This window comes from Podarcis cretensis (assembly GCF_951804945.1).
Source record: "Podarcis cretensis genome assembly, chromosome: 4".
NCBI classification, from domain to species: domain Eukaryota; kingdom Metazoa; phylum Chordata; class Lepidosauria; order Squamata; family Lacertidae; genus Podarcis; species Podarcis cretensis.
This window is the reverse complement of record NC_137173.1, coordinates 4,058,191-4,073,176: the sequence shown is the minus strand read 5'-3', so window position 1 is coordinate 4,073,176 and position 14,986 is coordinate 4,058,191. Positions and strand designations below refer to the sequence as shown.

The window sequence follows — 14,986 nt, the reverse complement described above, 5'->3', positions numbered from 1 at the left end:
AATCTGGGACTGTCCCTGAAAAATTGGGACACTTGGAGGGTCTGTAATTCATCCCTGAGGACTGAGAGATGCAATGAGAGCCAGTTGCTCAGGGATCTGTGAGGCTTCAATGTCTCTTGGACAAGCGTAAGACTAGTCTCCACCCACTTGCAGTGTAGCTGGTCCAGGCACGTCCTTCATCGTCGCAAACCAGATACCTATAGCAACTCTGCAAGCAGGGCTTCACCACAACAGCACTTTCCATACTCATGGTTCCCAGCATTTGGTACTCAGAGGCAAGGCGGTTCCGGTACTAGAACTATTACTCAATGGGAATGGATAGAAACTATTGAGATTCGAGTACTCTGCTGCTGAACGCTTTTATAGAAATGTGATTTGTCTCTTTCCAGGTTCTCTGTGCATGGTGGAGTTTGCTGTGCTTAGGGGCAAAGTGCATGTTACATGCTAGCATGTTTAACCAAAGCCCACTGCCATTTTTTTTTAAACTTAGGGCTTGGCCACACTTCTGCTTGTCCCATGCACGGGTCCGAGAGGTCTTCCATTTCTCCTTTGCTTTCTAGGTACGTCTCTGAGCGGTTTTGTGTTTGTTCTGCCACTTTCCCAGGGAAAACCCACTGTATACTGCTGAATTGGAACAAGCATCAATCCACAGAAAAACTAATTCATGATTTTTTCCCCGATTCAGCAGTAAACAGTGAGTATTCCCAGCGGGACAAGCACCCCTTAGGTAAAGGTAAAGAGACCCCTGCCCATTTCGTCCAGTCGCAGACGACTCTGGGGTTGCGGCGCTCATATCACTTTATTGGCCGAGGGAGCCGGCGTACAGCTTCTGGGTCATGTGGCCAGCATGACTAAGCCGCTTCTGGCGAACCAGAGCAGCGCACGGAAATGCCATTTACCTTCCCGCTGGAGTGGTAAAGGTAAAGGTAAAGGTACCCCTGCCCGTACGGGCCAGTCTTGACAGACTCTGGGGTTGTGCGCCCATCTCACTTAAGAGGCCAGGGGCCAGCGCTGTCCGGAGACACTTCCGGGTCACGTGGCCAGTGTGACATCGCTGCTCTGGCGAGCCAGAGCTGCACACGGAAACGCCGTTTACCTTCCCGCTGGTAAGCGGTCCCTATTTATCTACTTGCACCCGGAGGTGCTTTCAAACTGCTAGGTTGGCAGGCGCTGGGACCGAGCAGCGGGAGCGCACCCCGCCGCAGGGATTCGAACCGCCGACCTTTCGATCGGCAAGCCCTAGGCGCTGAGGCTTTAACCCACAGCGCCACCTGCGTCCCTGCTGGAGTGGTACCTATTTATCTACTTGCACTTTGACGTGCTTTTGAACTGCTAGGTTGGCAGGAGCTGGAACCAAGGAACGGGAGCTCACCCCGTTGCGGGGATTCAAACTGCCAACCTTCTGATTGGCAAGCCCTAGGCTCTGTGGTTTAACCCACAGCGCCACCCACGTCCCTAAAGCACCCATAACCCCCAGCAATTAATGGGCTCGTTCTTATTGACAAATATGTTTGTTGTGATTGCCCATGAGTCCTGTTGATGCTTACAGTCTCCCTCTGAACAATGTCATGCTGTGCTAAACCAGGTGGAGAAACTTAGGTACGACGTTTAACAGCCTGATTTCTCTTTTGCAGAGACACAAAGCACACATTTAAAAAATGCCAGACGAAGGGAGCAGTCGTCTCTTCAAACGAATATCTCATGCAGGCTCATTTTTCACTATCAAAGTAAGTACCAGGAGCCAGATTAATCCCTTCTGCCTGATCAGAGCTCCAAGGAAGAAAAGTACACTGAAGTGCAGTTTCCTTTCTGCCAGTGGGTGCTTCCAAATGGCAGCTTTGAAGGGGTGTATTGTTCTAATCCTGCAAAAGTTTTTAGAAAGGATAAGCTGAATAAAAAGGGATGCACAATGGAAACCAGCAAAGGGTGAAGGGAAGTCAAGGGATTCTGAGAATCCTAAATATAAAGGTGATTGATATGTTTAAATGGAAATACATTATGTAAAATTTAATTTATTTTTTTTTTTAAAAAAATAATAATAATGTGATTTTCATTAGAACCATAGCATGCCAGGGCAAGGTTAACCAACCCCCTCCTGTAGGATGTCTGCTGGTTATAGTTTTGTGTTTTCAAAAACATTTTTAAATGATGCACACAATTTCAAACAGCACATTTAACTTCACGACTGGTTTGGTGACCAGTCCCCAGAATTGCAGGCTTGAAAGGATTTCAGGAGGCAGGACTGGAAAGGATTCCTGCTGGGGCCCCTGGAAAGCTGCTTTCAGTCAGAGAAAGCAATATTGGGTTTAGTCGGCCTTCCCCAAGCAGGTACCCTCCAGAGGTTTTGCACTACATCTGTCAACCCCAACCGGCACATCTGCATGGTGCTATGACTGATAAAAGCACAGCCAGGCTGGCTGGGGGTGGTGGGAGTTGTAAGTACAGAACAACTGGAGGGTACCAGCTTGGGGGAAGACTAGGCAAAACATCAGTCTGGTGCAGCATGAGGCAGCTTCACATGACATGTTTTAAGTTTCTTCTCAAACTTCCAGAAGAGCTCAAAATGAGAATAAGCAGCTCATGCTGTGGCCTTTTTGTGCCTGAGCTCTCAGAGCACATCTGTTACCTGCTGGCTCACTTGACCTTCAATGCCTCTCTTGCACTTGAATCCAGAACTTGCTTCTAGGCACTTCAAAGCCATCTGCCCACCTGACCCTTTCCTGTGTCAGAGAGGACGCTTGGCTGTTCCGGCAAGCTGGCTGCAACCCCAGGAACTCTTATCTTTGCTTTTGTGAGCAAAAACATTCCAAGCAGGTTGGAAGCTGCTGCTTCCAAGATAGTGGACTTTTAAAAATAGATGTTCGTTGCATGTGTAAAAATGTAAAACACCCCGGGGTTGGCTCCCCGCTTCCCCTTTTCTTTAAACTGGGGTGTGGGGGAGAACTGTGGAGAAAATGTTATTCAGTTTGCAGTGATTATAATTAGTTTCCAATTGGTATTCAAAACTTTCCACATTTTGCACCATGTGCAGCGAGTGAGCAATGAGCGCACTGAGATAAGGAATGGGTTAAACATGGCCACCATTTTCTTTTTAAACAATTTTTATTGGTTTTTAATCAAATACAATAACCATTAAACACTTATCCAGCAGTATAGCTAATGGTGTTTGTTTTATCCATTGTCCCTAAACATACACTTGCACATTCAACATTCAAACATATTACTTAACATCACCTCTCCGCTGAGAATATCCAGCGTTTGGTATAAGAAGGTCTTGATTTTGGTCATTAATATAGTTAAAGAAAGGGGTCCACATTTCTTGGAAGGTGTCTCTATTTGTTTTGCCCTTAATTGCCCTCCTTGTGTCTGGGATACAGACATTGCTGTATCCCAGATATTGTTTCCCTATATGTTCAGGGATATTTCAGTCTGGCACCATTTTCATTTATTATAATGATAGTAGAGGTGTGTATGGCATAGGGCAAGGATCCTACTCTCGGGCAGTGCCACTGCTGGTTGCTATCTCACATCCCACCCTTCTGACTCAGTCACCATCAGGGAATTGCCAGACACCTGGGCCCACCACAGAGTAGACCATTCTGGTGGGACCCTCCCCATGCTGAAGATGAGGCCTTTGTGCAGCCCCACTCAAGTCACTGAGGCATCTAATCATAAGCCTGCATTTTTATTAAAGCTTATATGTTTAATCAGGGCTTGTATTTTAAAAATGAGTTCAAATTCATAAATGTTTCATGCCAGGCAGAAGAGCAGCTGCCTAGAAGAACCTTGGCAATGTTTTTCTCCTAGACAAGGGGCCCCCTGATTTATAGCAGAAAACAATTCTCAAAGTCGTAAAAAGGGAATTACAGGCTGAGAGCCAAGGTTACACTGACCCTACAAATTAAGAGTGGATAAATAGTAAAATGAGCCATATCTTCTTCCTAAGGTTAAGAAGGTCAAGAGCAGTGAAAAAGCAACTGGTCTGGCTGGCAGAAACAGAGCATTTTTGGGAAGTCTTTTCTAAAGCTGTTTCTTTCTTAAACTAAGATCCTTTTAAGATTTCTTTTCCTTTTAAAAGGTTATTTATGTATTAAATATATTAGCTTAAATATAATTATGCAAAGGATTTAAGAAATGCTAGATTCTTATTTCATATAGTTGTAAGAGTTGTAACTATCCTGAAATTAAGTCAGCCACCAGCCCAACCTCCTGTCAGACAGGAGACGCCATCAAGCACTCCTGATATATGGTTGTCAGGCCTTTTGTTTAGAAACCTTCAGATGAAGGAGATCTCTCAATGTTGATGTGAACTCAAAATCCTTGACATATGTTTAAGATAAAAATTCAAGATTAATCATCTGTTTTGGAAGGCAATAGGGCAAGGAGGGCAAGAGGTGAGCTGGTAATTAAGATTCCTTGTTGAGACACATGTAAGATATATTACTACTTATTTGTCATTTATAGATAGAAGAATATATAGCTTTTTGATTTCCATAAAAGGCAAGAGGAAATGGGTGTATCTTTTGTGATTGGTTCTAGCAAACAGCCAATAGGAATTTCAACCAGGCTGATTGGACAGAGGCAGCCACAGGAGGAGCAAGGGGGCTGGATTAAGGAAATATAAGTGCTGGCCAGAATGGCAAGAGGCCAGGCCAGAGCTTGGTAACCATATACCACTGTGCCTCATATTTATTTGTCTGACAAATAAATTACTATTTTAATTTCTCTATTGCTGCGTTGAATATTTCATTCCAGCTAAGCGTTAACCACAAGCAGGGTGCTACATCACCATATGGGGGTTCCCCCAGTCGATTATGGTTCCTTGTTAATGACACACACACATCCTGCCATTATTTCAAGTTGCAACAAAACAAATCTAATGATAATGGCACTTAATTGAGTGTTCGATAACCTGGCTGTTTTTAAGTCTTCCAGATTAGTGGCTCGCAACACATGCCCACAAGATAAGTGGCATGAAATTAAAACACCTCTGATCATTTTTTTTTAAAGCCATGCACACAGGTTTTAAAGTGTGTCAAATCATCTTCTAACTTTAAGAGGGTATCTAAAGTGATGTTTGTAGGGAGCCACCCTTAATTGTTGAGACTTGGTGTGTGACAGCAGAAAAGCACCGCCATTTTGAAAGGCAGCGTCAATATGTAACATTAGTGTGACTATCACACATGCAGGTTCCCATCTTGTATTTATTGCTCACAAGCAGTCTGTTTTTTGTGCATTTGCACACACAGTTAGTGGCAAAAAACAAAGACCGTACTCATTCCTTGAGCTCCCAATCCCTCTATTTTGCCTCAGACTAAGAGCCATATTAGTCATAGAATTGTAGAGTTGGAATAGACTGCAAGGGTCAACTAGCCCAACCCACATGCAGTGCCGAAATAAAATTACTCTTTGGTCAGAGAACCCAAACAGAGATTTTAAATCACAAAACATGCAGCAAAATAAAGTGTGGAAATGTAGGATGGAAGACCTTTAAAATATGCCCTTGTGAGTTCCAAAACTTCCCTTTTCCCTGAGCACAGAAAAAGGCCACACCTTTGGTAAGTTAAAAATGGTTTACTTACAAACCCTCCGAAGGTCATATTCTTGTGCTTTTCCATACAGCATTCATAAAAAGTTGCACAGGCAGTAAAACTTGGCATATTTCCAAAGTGGTGAAAGTTCCTAAATTATTGGCACAGGAACTCAAGACTGGCTTGTAAGAGCCATGCAGTCTGAGCTGCAGCAACTAGCTGAGACCTCCTCACACATTGAGCTTCTCTGGAACAAAAGCTTGATTAATCATTTCATCCCAAAGTGAGGGGAGTGGATATAGCTAAGCCAGGCAGGACAGTGTACAGTATTAACTCCTTTGTGCATTAATTAGACCTAAGCATGTTGGTTATTTGAGACTGGTTATCCCACAGTTTTAACTCTGCACAGATACATCACAAAACATGATAGTTAGAACTGGGGTTTGGGACCACAGGTATTTGTGACAGGGAAGGGAAAGGAAGCAGAGACTTGGCAGGTGGGTTGGAGAGCAGCTGCTGTGTGCCCTGCACAGAGTACCTAGTAAGGAGCGAGATAGGACTCGTTACTCCCAGTGCGGCAGAACAGCCTCAGGTTTCTCAGGTTCCATTTTGATTTTTGTTCATTCTTTTTCTCTCCTTCTGCAGTTCTTCGTTTTTTGCCAGGGGTTTCTGCAGTTCTCTCAGCTGATGACGTCTAGCCTTGTGAAAAGTTCCATTTCCACAATCGAGAAGCGCTTTGGACTGTCCAGCCAGATGGCCGGCACCGTGGTCTCCTTCAACGAGGTACCGCCTTTGCTGCTGCTGCTTCCATCTTTCCTCCCCTGCTTTTATCTTTCATAAGGATGTGGCTTCCCCAACGTCCTAAGAGGCCTCTCAACCTTTCATCTCACTACCCAGGTGGGAAACACGCTGCTGATCATCTTTGTGAGTTACATGGGCTGCAGAGTCCACAGGCCCCGCTTCATTGGCTATGGGGCTGTCCTTGTCTCCATTGCTGGTCTGGTCATGTCACTTCCTCACTTTATCTCGGGACCCTACGAATATGATCGCTCCGTTACCGGTAAGGACTTCCTATGTATGATCTCCTTGGGGACCTTTTCACCACAAAGGTTTGCAGTTGGAATTGGGGAAACTGTTGATTCATAGAATCATAGAAACGTAGAGTTGGAAACGACTCCAAGGGTCATCTAGCCCAAGCCCCTGCAATGCAGGAATCTCAACTAAAGCATCCATGACAGGTGGCCATCCAACCTCTGCTTAAAATCACCACCTCCTGAGGGAGAGCATTCCCTTGCCGAAAAACTCTTACTGTCAGATAGTTGAGGTAGGTAGCCATGCTGGTCTGACACAGTAGAAATAAATTAAAAAATTGTCCAGTAGCACCTTAGAGACCCACTGAGTTTGTTCTGGGTATAAGCTTTTGTGTGCGCACACTCAAAAGCTTATACCCAGAACAAACTTAGTGGGTCTCTAAGGTGCTACTGGACCATTTTTTATTTTGTCACATAGTTCTTCCTGATGTTTTGTTGGAATCTCCTTTCTTGTAACTTGAAGCCATTGGTTCGAGTCCTATTCTTCAGAGCAGGAGAAAACAAGCTTGTTCCATCATCCGTGAGACAGCCCTTGAGATATTTGAAGATGGCTAACATATCTCCTCACAGTCTCTACCCAAATCTCCTTGAGTAGCTTTTCAGTATGGAGGTTCACATTTGGAATTGAGGGGGGAAACTACTTTCATTTTGCATTAGAAAACCACAGATGATCAAGCCAAGAGTTGGACACTGACACACACCCAATTCCATTTTTATTTTATTTTATTTAGTTTTTCAATTATGTTTTATTATACTTACAGCTGTACAACATAAACTTAAATTCATTGTTACCAATAAACTAATACATTTAAAAACACACAAAAAACATTTTGGCAATAAATTCTCTTCCAAAGCCATACAGGAAGCTACGCTAGACTCTATTTCCAATTTCAGCTAGTCTGATGGGGTGGGGGCAATAATGAGGCTCTCAGTGCACATTCCATTAAACGAATAGCATGAGACAGTGATGAGAGTGGGTTTTCCCTTCTCTCCCGGTCCATGATTCATAAGAACATGGGAAGAATCTGCTGGATCAGGCCAGTGGCCCCTCAAGTCCGGCATCCTGTTCTCACAGTGGCCACCCAGATGCCCACTGTGGGAAACCTGCAACAGGATTCGAACACAAAAGCCCTCTCCCCTCCTATCGTTTCCAAGCAACTGGTGGAGGCAGTGCACAGCCATAAGGGCTAGTAGTCATCGATAGCTCCCTCCTCCATGAATCTGTCTAACCCTCTTTTCAAGTCATCCAAGTTGGTGGCCATCACTGCCTCCACCAAACCTTCAACAAGCCTGCTGTACCAGAACTGGATGTGGAGACTGCAGCTGAATGAGACACAGCTCTAGGCAGAATTTTGGTGCCGGCACAAGGTGTCACTGTATTTGAGACCCAAAAGTCCACCACTGCAGAGCCTTCAGGGCCAGTCTCAAAGACTTGGCAGTTTCTGAAGTACCGTATTTTTTGCTCTGTAAGACTCACTTTTCCCCTCCTAAAAAGTAAGGGGAAATGTGTGTGCGTCTTATGGAGCGAATGCAGGCTGCGCAGCTGTCCCAAAAGCCAGAACAGCAAGAGGGATCGCTGCTTTCACTGCACAGCTATCCCTCTTGCTGTTCTGGCTTCTGGCTTTTCCTCCTCCAAAAACTAGGTGCGTCTTGTGGTCTGGTGCGTCTTATAGAGCGAAAAATACGGTAACCTGGTCATAAGCCAACTATCAGAGTGCTCCTCCTTGCACGACTGTGTGCTGCTGTAGCATCCTTCCATATAGAGGCTGGGTAGGGATGGGTAAGAGAAGATGGCAAGAGAACAGAAACCAGCTTTGTGTTGTTGTTGTTGTTGTTGCTGCTGCTGCTGCTCAATAGCTCTGTTTGCTGTGCCCAGTTCCAAAGTGAGTTTCACTCAGCAGTAAAACAATAGATGGGTGTGGCAGCTTGATGGTATCTCCTTTTGCCTCTACAGGTTCTGAAAGTACCACTTCAGACATCTGCCTCCCCAACCGGAACGAGACAGAAGTATGCACTAAATCCGAAAAGAAAGAAACCCAAGTGGTAGTGATGCTGCTCTTACTTGGGCAGACCCTGCTGGGGATTGGCGGGGTCCCCATCCAGCCCTTTGGCATCTCATACATTGATGATTTTGCCAGTAAGAGCAACTCCCCTCTCTATATAGGTAAGATGCTAGAAAGAAAGGCTAGCTGCCCAGGCTAGTGCCTTATACCATATAGGCATCTTGTCTTGAGTTGTGACCTGCAACGCACCTGAGAATGGATGAAGGAGGGCCCTGAGCCAAGGAAAGAAGAGATAAAGCAGTGGTTCCCAAACAGATTGTCTGGATGGACCACAAACAAGAGGCTTATCCACTAATCCTCTTGTCCTGCTGTTTTTCCCTGGGGAAAACCGCTTTTCAGCACTCAGTCAGAGCAAATGGCAATTTGAGTTTTCCCCAGATGGATGTTTGCTCCAGTTGAGCTATAAAGAGCTGGTTTTCCCTGCGAACGGAGTGGATCAAGGGGGAAACTGAAAGCACGGGACAACTGGAAGTGTGGAGGAACCCAAAGGCCAAACTAGATGTGTTAATGTTAATGTTAATGATGTTAATGTTAATAGCTGGGAGGAGGGATTTTCATCAGGCCTGCAGTGAGTAAGGAGTTAAACTTTTTCTTCTCTTTCGCAGTCCCAACAAAAATTGCTCCCCTGTCGCAGCCCCCGCAAAATGATTTACAAAACCAGCAGTCAAAGCATAAAATAAATTTAATCATAAAATAAAACAGCTGGCAGGAAATGAACCTTGTAGTGGGAGCTACAGTTGAACATGAGGCTGCAAGAGGCCTGTCAGGAGGCTGGCTTTTGGGGTGAAATGGACCCTTATCCTCAGGCAATGGTGGTATGTGTGTGTGGCTTTTTCTAGGTGATCTCCTTTCCTTGAGTAGATGCTGACTGTTTTTGTGATTTTTTTCGTTTTACCACCAGGCCTTTACTTAGCAGGAAGCTTCCCACCACCTCCACCACCATACTAAATTTATCTTTTTAGTCAGCCAGGGCAGGAATTTGCCACCATTTGGTTGGGTGGGGGTACAGCAGCCTCTGCCTGGAAAATTTAAAACATGGCATGGACTTGCCACTGACCTGGATATGCATCTGCACATACACTGAACCATTCACAAGACTGGGATGATGCATACATACCCAAACCGAATCTCAACTAGGGTTGGAAATCCCCTGGAAAAGAGTGAGTTGTGTGAATCCACCTCATTATTCCAGCCCCACTTAGAGGACAAACAGTTTATAGATTTTACCACAATCAGGGCGGTATATACAGTAAATGTTAAATAAACTCGTTGGGACAAATTTTGAAAGATGCTTAGTGGGCTTGCTACTTGAGCAGAAGTTCTGTTTCCTTTTTTACAGGAATCCTCTTTGCTGCAACTACAGTGGGTCCTGCATTAGCATTCATCGTGGGGGCAGCTACGTTGCGCTATTTTGTTGACATCGATAAAATTCCCGCAGGTGAGTTAACAAATGTTCTGTGTGAGCATCTTTGTGAGTGAGTAAATCTCGCAGACACAGAGGGAAGGAAGTGTGGGCCAGAATTTGTGCTTCTGCTCTGATGTCTATCACTATGTCTGGTAATTGTGTTCTTCTTTGGCGATCACTCGTAGCCGAGTAAGATTGTCTTCCATAAACACGGTTTTAACAATGAGTCCGTAAGTGAAGGTGTACTTAGCTGAAGTCAGCACTACTGACCTTCCTGTGTCTCAGAGTGGAGGTTTATGATTTCAGTCCTAAGCCACCAGGGTTCAGATTTCATAGAAACAAATGTACACAAAGACGGGCGAGCAAATGGAATCTGCTAGTGTAGGAGATGGGTTTAAAAGAACCAGGACTCACTGAGCAAATGACGTCTTCACGGGAAGCCACTACAAGATGTGCGGGATTATAGGATGTCAAACACAGTTTAAAATGAAGATATTTGCGCCCTGACCCCATAGACATGCATAGCACATTTCACCAGGGATTTGATTCCCTCTAAAAGGGAAAAAAATATTGAACTGATACTCATAATTATAAAGGATATTATTTTTATTCACCAAACAAACAAAAGAAACTAAAACTTAGCTAAGCACTGCTTTTTAAATTAACAACTAAACTTTCCCTGAAAAATACCAACTTTAAAATTAGACAACAAAATATTATTTTGCTGTAGTGATATCAGGTGTTGCTGTAGTGATACAGTCAGTTTTCATGTTCTTTATCTTTAAACAGATAATGATCTAACCCAAATTGACCAAAACAGAATAAATTTTCTTCATCTTCCTGTTCTAGAGAATGAGATGTCACTTACCAGGTGTAAGCAAAATGTGGTGAGTGGTGAGATGGAGACAGAGCCATGCAACAGAGAGAGATGCAGGCAGAAGAAAAAGACCAGAATGGATCTGCAGCTTCCACCTGTGCCACTTCCAGATACAGACACAGGCAGACGCCACAGATCTATTTCAGCCTTTTTATGCCTTAGAAGGTGATGTAAAAGCAAATCTGGATGAGCCCGAGTCTATGTTCCTGGCAAAAGGGGTAGGCAGCTGTTGAGGCCTCTGAGAGTTGTGCTATCAGCCACCAAAGCACCAGCGTATCTTTGAGCTCTTCCATGTGCTTTGTGTTTCAGCGGACATTCACATTAATAACAAAGATCCACGATGGGTTGGAGCCTGGTGGCTCGGTTTCATAATTTCCGCCAGCGTGGTCGCCATTGCTTCAATACCTTATTTCTTCTTTCCAAAAGAGCTGCCCAGAGAGGTAAGGACACGCTTGAGAATAGCTATTCTCAAGGCACGATCTCTTTCCTCTTGAAATGGAAAGTAAGGCAATTCAAAACACTGGCGCATGAGCCACTTCGGCTTAGTGGGTAGGGTGCTAGGCTTGGACCAGAGACATCTGAATCCAGATTTGTGCCCTCCTGGTGCTCCAGGGCCTGTCTCAGTCTAACCTTTTTAACCCACAGGGTTGTGGACATTTTTCTTGCATTCCAAAATCTTAATAATTTCCATTACTTTCCATTTAGATATAATAATTCCTTATATAAGAGCTACAATCTTGTGATTTCATTCATGTTGGTATATTAGGTAATTTATGAAGTTCCAAGTGAGGAACTCTAACTGTAATCCTTATTCTTTATTGCGTGTGACATTTTCCTCCCCCCACCCCATGATGTTTTCCTGTCCATATGGTGTTATATCCTTCATTATTACAACTGTTTATGGTTCCCGTCATGTCTCAGGAGAAGCGGTTATCTCAGTTTCCAAAAGTCATTGCATCACTTCGTCAAGCCATCTTCACCATTTTTCCAGCCTAGGAAGAATAGTCTGAATTCAGACTGCAAATAGTTAATCCAAAAGCTTCTATTCCCGCAGCTGGTAGACTCCTTTCTTCCCTGCTGCTGATTTATGACCAATTGTCCTTATCTCAAACACATTCCTTTGTGGATAAAGGAGGTTAGAGAGGACTTTGCTCCATATTTTCGAAGCATAGTGTTTTTCCCCTCCCTTCCCTCTCAATTCCTTTCTCTCACGCATGTGCAGTTCCAGTTTTGTTAAATTCCATATTTATATTCCAATTTCTTCCTTCCACACTTGTACAGATTTTTTTTTTTTAAAAAAACCCTGCATTCAGGGGAGGGTTGCCATATCATAAATGTAGAGAAAAACTTTGATATAAGCAAAGCGTGAGCTCCTCTCCCCGCATTGTCTCTTTCACCGAATGAAATCCCCTCTCAATCTAAACCTTTTAAATCCTTGTAGCTGGGTTCATTTTCACAGTTTTTTATCTCACCATCTCTAGAAGGCGCCTGTAGTTTATTCCAATTAAGCAAACCCAATTAGCAGGATAACCTGTGCTTCCAGGAAATGGATCAGGGGGGGGGGCGTCGCAGCAGCCAGAGTACTCCATGCACTCAGTGCCTTTGCCTGCCCTCGCATTCCATGAGGAAGAGAGTGCCAGACCACCAGGCAAACTGTGGGTGAGAGCAAGGTCCCTATTCCAATCAAAGAGGAATGCAGAAAATGCAATTCCCCCATCATTTTCTGATTATCTCCGTCTGTCTCGCTCCATGGTGTCCATCCCCTGGCACACAGGAAACAGGAAGCCATTCATGAGTAGGTGCACTGTCAAACTTCAAGTCATGAAAGTGGAAGCGGGTGCGAGTCTCATGACAAAGTGTGCTGACCATGTGGCAGAAGGATGGCTGAGCTTCTATCTTTGTGTCCTGTGTGAGAGACGAGGAAGGCCCAAACCTTTTTGCTGCTTAAAGTGAAGGTGAAAATGGTGCCTCCACAAACGACGTACAGAAGACCAGTCATTGAATGTTACTTCATCACTGGCAAATAGACAGTGTCCTCCTCTACACTTGAGGGCAGCGGACTAGCTTAGGGAGCACAGAGCAGGCACTCCCTGGCCTTCAGAATCTGCCACCTGAGGTGGCCACCCCACTTTGGCTAATGGTAGGGACGTGGGTGGTGTTGATCCAGAGTCATTCTTAGAGAAGGTGAAGATGGGCTGTGAAGGGTGGCGGTAGGAGAAGTCTCATTTGTTTGCTAAGTTGCTTCCCCCTTGATTATGAGCAGTTTCTCCAAAAGATCAGATCAAGCAAACACAATCTTCTGCTGAGGCAGAAATGCTTGCTTTTGTGAGCTCTGTGGAGTGATCACTGGCAAACAGTTTGCTGCAAGAAGTGTGGAGGAGAAGCAGCGTTTTGAAATGAATTGCTCTTTTTCCAGTGAGACATAAAGCCGAGACCCTGGATGCTCCTGATTGTTAACAATCCCTTGGCATGCGCTGTAAGAGCAGCAGTGATAAGTTTTGATGTCCTGGCCACTTCCCAAGCTGGGTAATTGCTTTTTTCCTGCCTCCGCTCCACCTGCTTTTCTCAGTGGAAGCCTCAGCCCAAGTGGCCTGCAAAGTTTCATCACGATGCAAGAAGCCCCAAGAGAATGTGACGGTCATGGTTTCCTCCTCTTGAGGAGGGGTCAAACTGAAGCTGAGGCAGTGGTAGGGGGAGACAGATGCTTAACCCTTCCCTGCCCCTCTGGTTTTCTGATGCAACTGCTTTCCCCAACTGCATTCCAGACATGTGTACCCTCACAAGCCTTTGTAGGGTAAGGTTACCAGATTTCCCCCCAAAGAATCCAGGGACACTTTTTTAAAAAAGAGAGAAAGAAAGGGGGGGGGTTATTAAAAAAAAAGTTTTTTTTAAAAAAGAAGAAGAAGTAATCTCTTCTGTGGTCTCCTCTGTCGTGCAGCCTTCCTCTGTGCCCCAGCCTGCTCTCTTGGGGCGCTAGCCACCCTGGAGTAGGCTCAGGTCAGGCCTGGGCTTGGCCACGTCTCCTTGCCCTCCCAGTGCTCTCCTACCTCTGCTCCTTAGCGGCGGCAGCAGCAGTGCGGCAAGGTCGGGGCTCCCCTCTTTTTTCTCCTTCCTCTTTCTCTCTCTTCCTTCTCCTTCCCCTCTCCTCCTTCTCCCTGCATTGGCTCCAGGGTTTCCCTGGCCCCGGAGTGCCACTTGGCTGTCGGCCGGGTGGCCGGGCATTTTCACACCCGGCTTGATTTGGGTCATGGGGGGGGGGTTGAGTGGTTCCCCCTCGGCCGTGGCAGCGGCAGTCTCAGCAGCCAGGAGCCAGCCTGGTAGCACAGTTGGCTCTGGCTGGCTTCAGGAGCTGCTCGCTGCCGTGGCATCTGCCATTTTGCCTCACTGGAAGTCCCCATGTGATGTGTCTTGTGCCATTGAACCAATCACGCAACATTCATTCCCTACTAATAAATCTACAACACTTAGAATATAAATCCAGGGACGTTAAATGAAATCCAGGGACATTCCGGGGACAGATTTTGGCTAGGGACAGATTTGTAAATCCGGGGACTGTCCCTGGGCGACAGGGATGTCTGGTAACCATATTGTAGAGGTTGGGGTAAGCAGCAGTAGAGGAAAGAAGTGATTTCAGGAGTGGGGGGTTAAGCATTCCGACCTGCTGCTTCTCCAAGTCTCTTCCTCCTGACGCTGCTTCCCAGAACAAGCCATCGTCAGGGTTTATACATATACACACACTTCTGTGTAATGAGTGTTTTAGCTTTCATAGTAAACCAACTGTACTTGTACCAGCCAGATTCAGCATTCAGCTACTAAGTACCATGAAGCTGAGAGCCAGGCCAGCTAAATGTCACTTCACCAGAAAGACAATGCAGGCATTAACCTCTCCATGGAAGGATATTTAAATGGATCTTTTCTGCCTTTAAGTGGAGTGCTGACTTTGCTGCATCCATTTGATTTTATGCCATGCTATTTGCACAGAGTCAAATTGATTTGCCCCTAGGGAATCTCGGGGACAG

General features: G+C 45.2%; 1 protein-coding gene across 5 annotated transcripts in view; it reads left to right on the top strand.

The window, feature by feature from the left end:
* The window catches only part of SLCO2B1 (solute carrier organic anion transporter family member 2B1), a 69,248-nt gene that overhangs the window by 35,275 nt on the left and 18,987 nt on the right, over positions 1–14,986 (top strand). For 4 of the 5 annotated variants that reach the window (XM_079973772.1, XM_079973769.1, XM_079973770.1 and 1 more), the window contains 7 exons: positions 491–560; positions 1,635–1,727; positions 6,177–6,314; positions 6,429–6,591; positions 8,577–8,786; positions 10,025–10,123; positions 11,277–11,407. In XM_079973772.1, the coding sequence (XP_079829898.1) occupies positions 1,659–1,727; positions 6,177–6,314; positions 6,429–6,591; positions 8,577–8,786; positions 10,025–10,123; positions 11,277–11,407 (810 nt within the window). In that variant the 5' untranslated portion in view covers positions 491–560; positions 1,635–1,658. The remainder of the gene's footprint in view (positions 1–490; positions 561–1,634; positions 1,728–6,176; positions 6,315–6,428; positions 6,592–8,576; positions 8,787–10,024; positions 10,124–11,276; positions 11,408–14,986) is intronic. The other variant, XM_079973773.1, reaches the window with a different exon arrangement.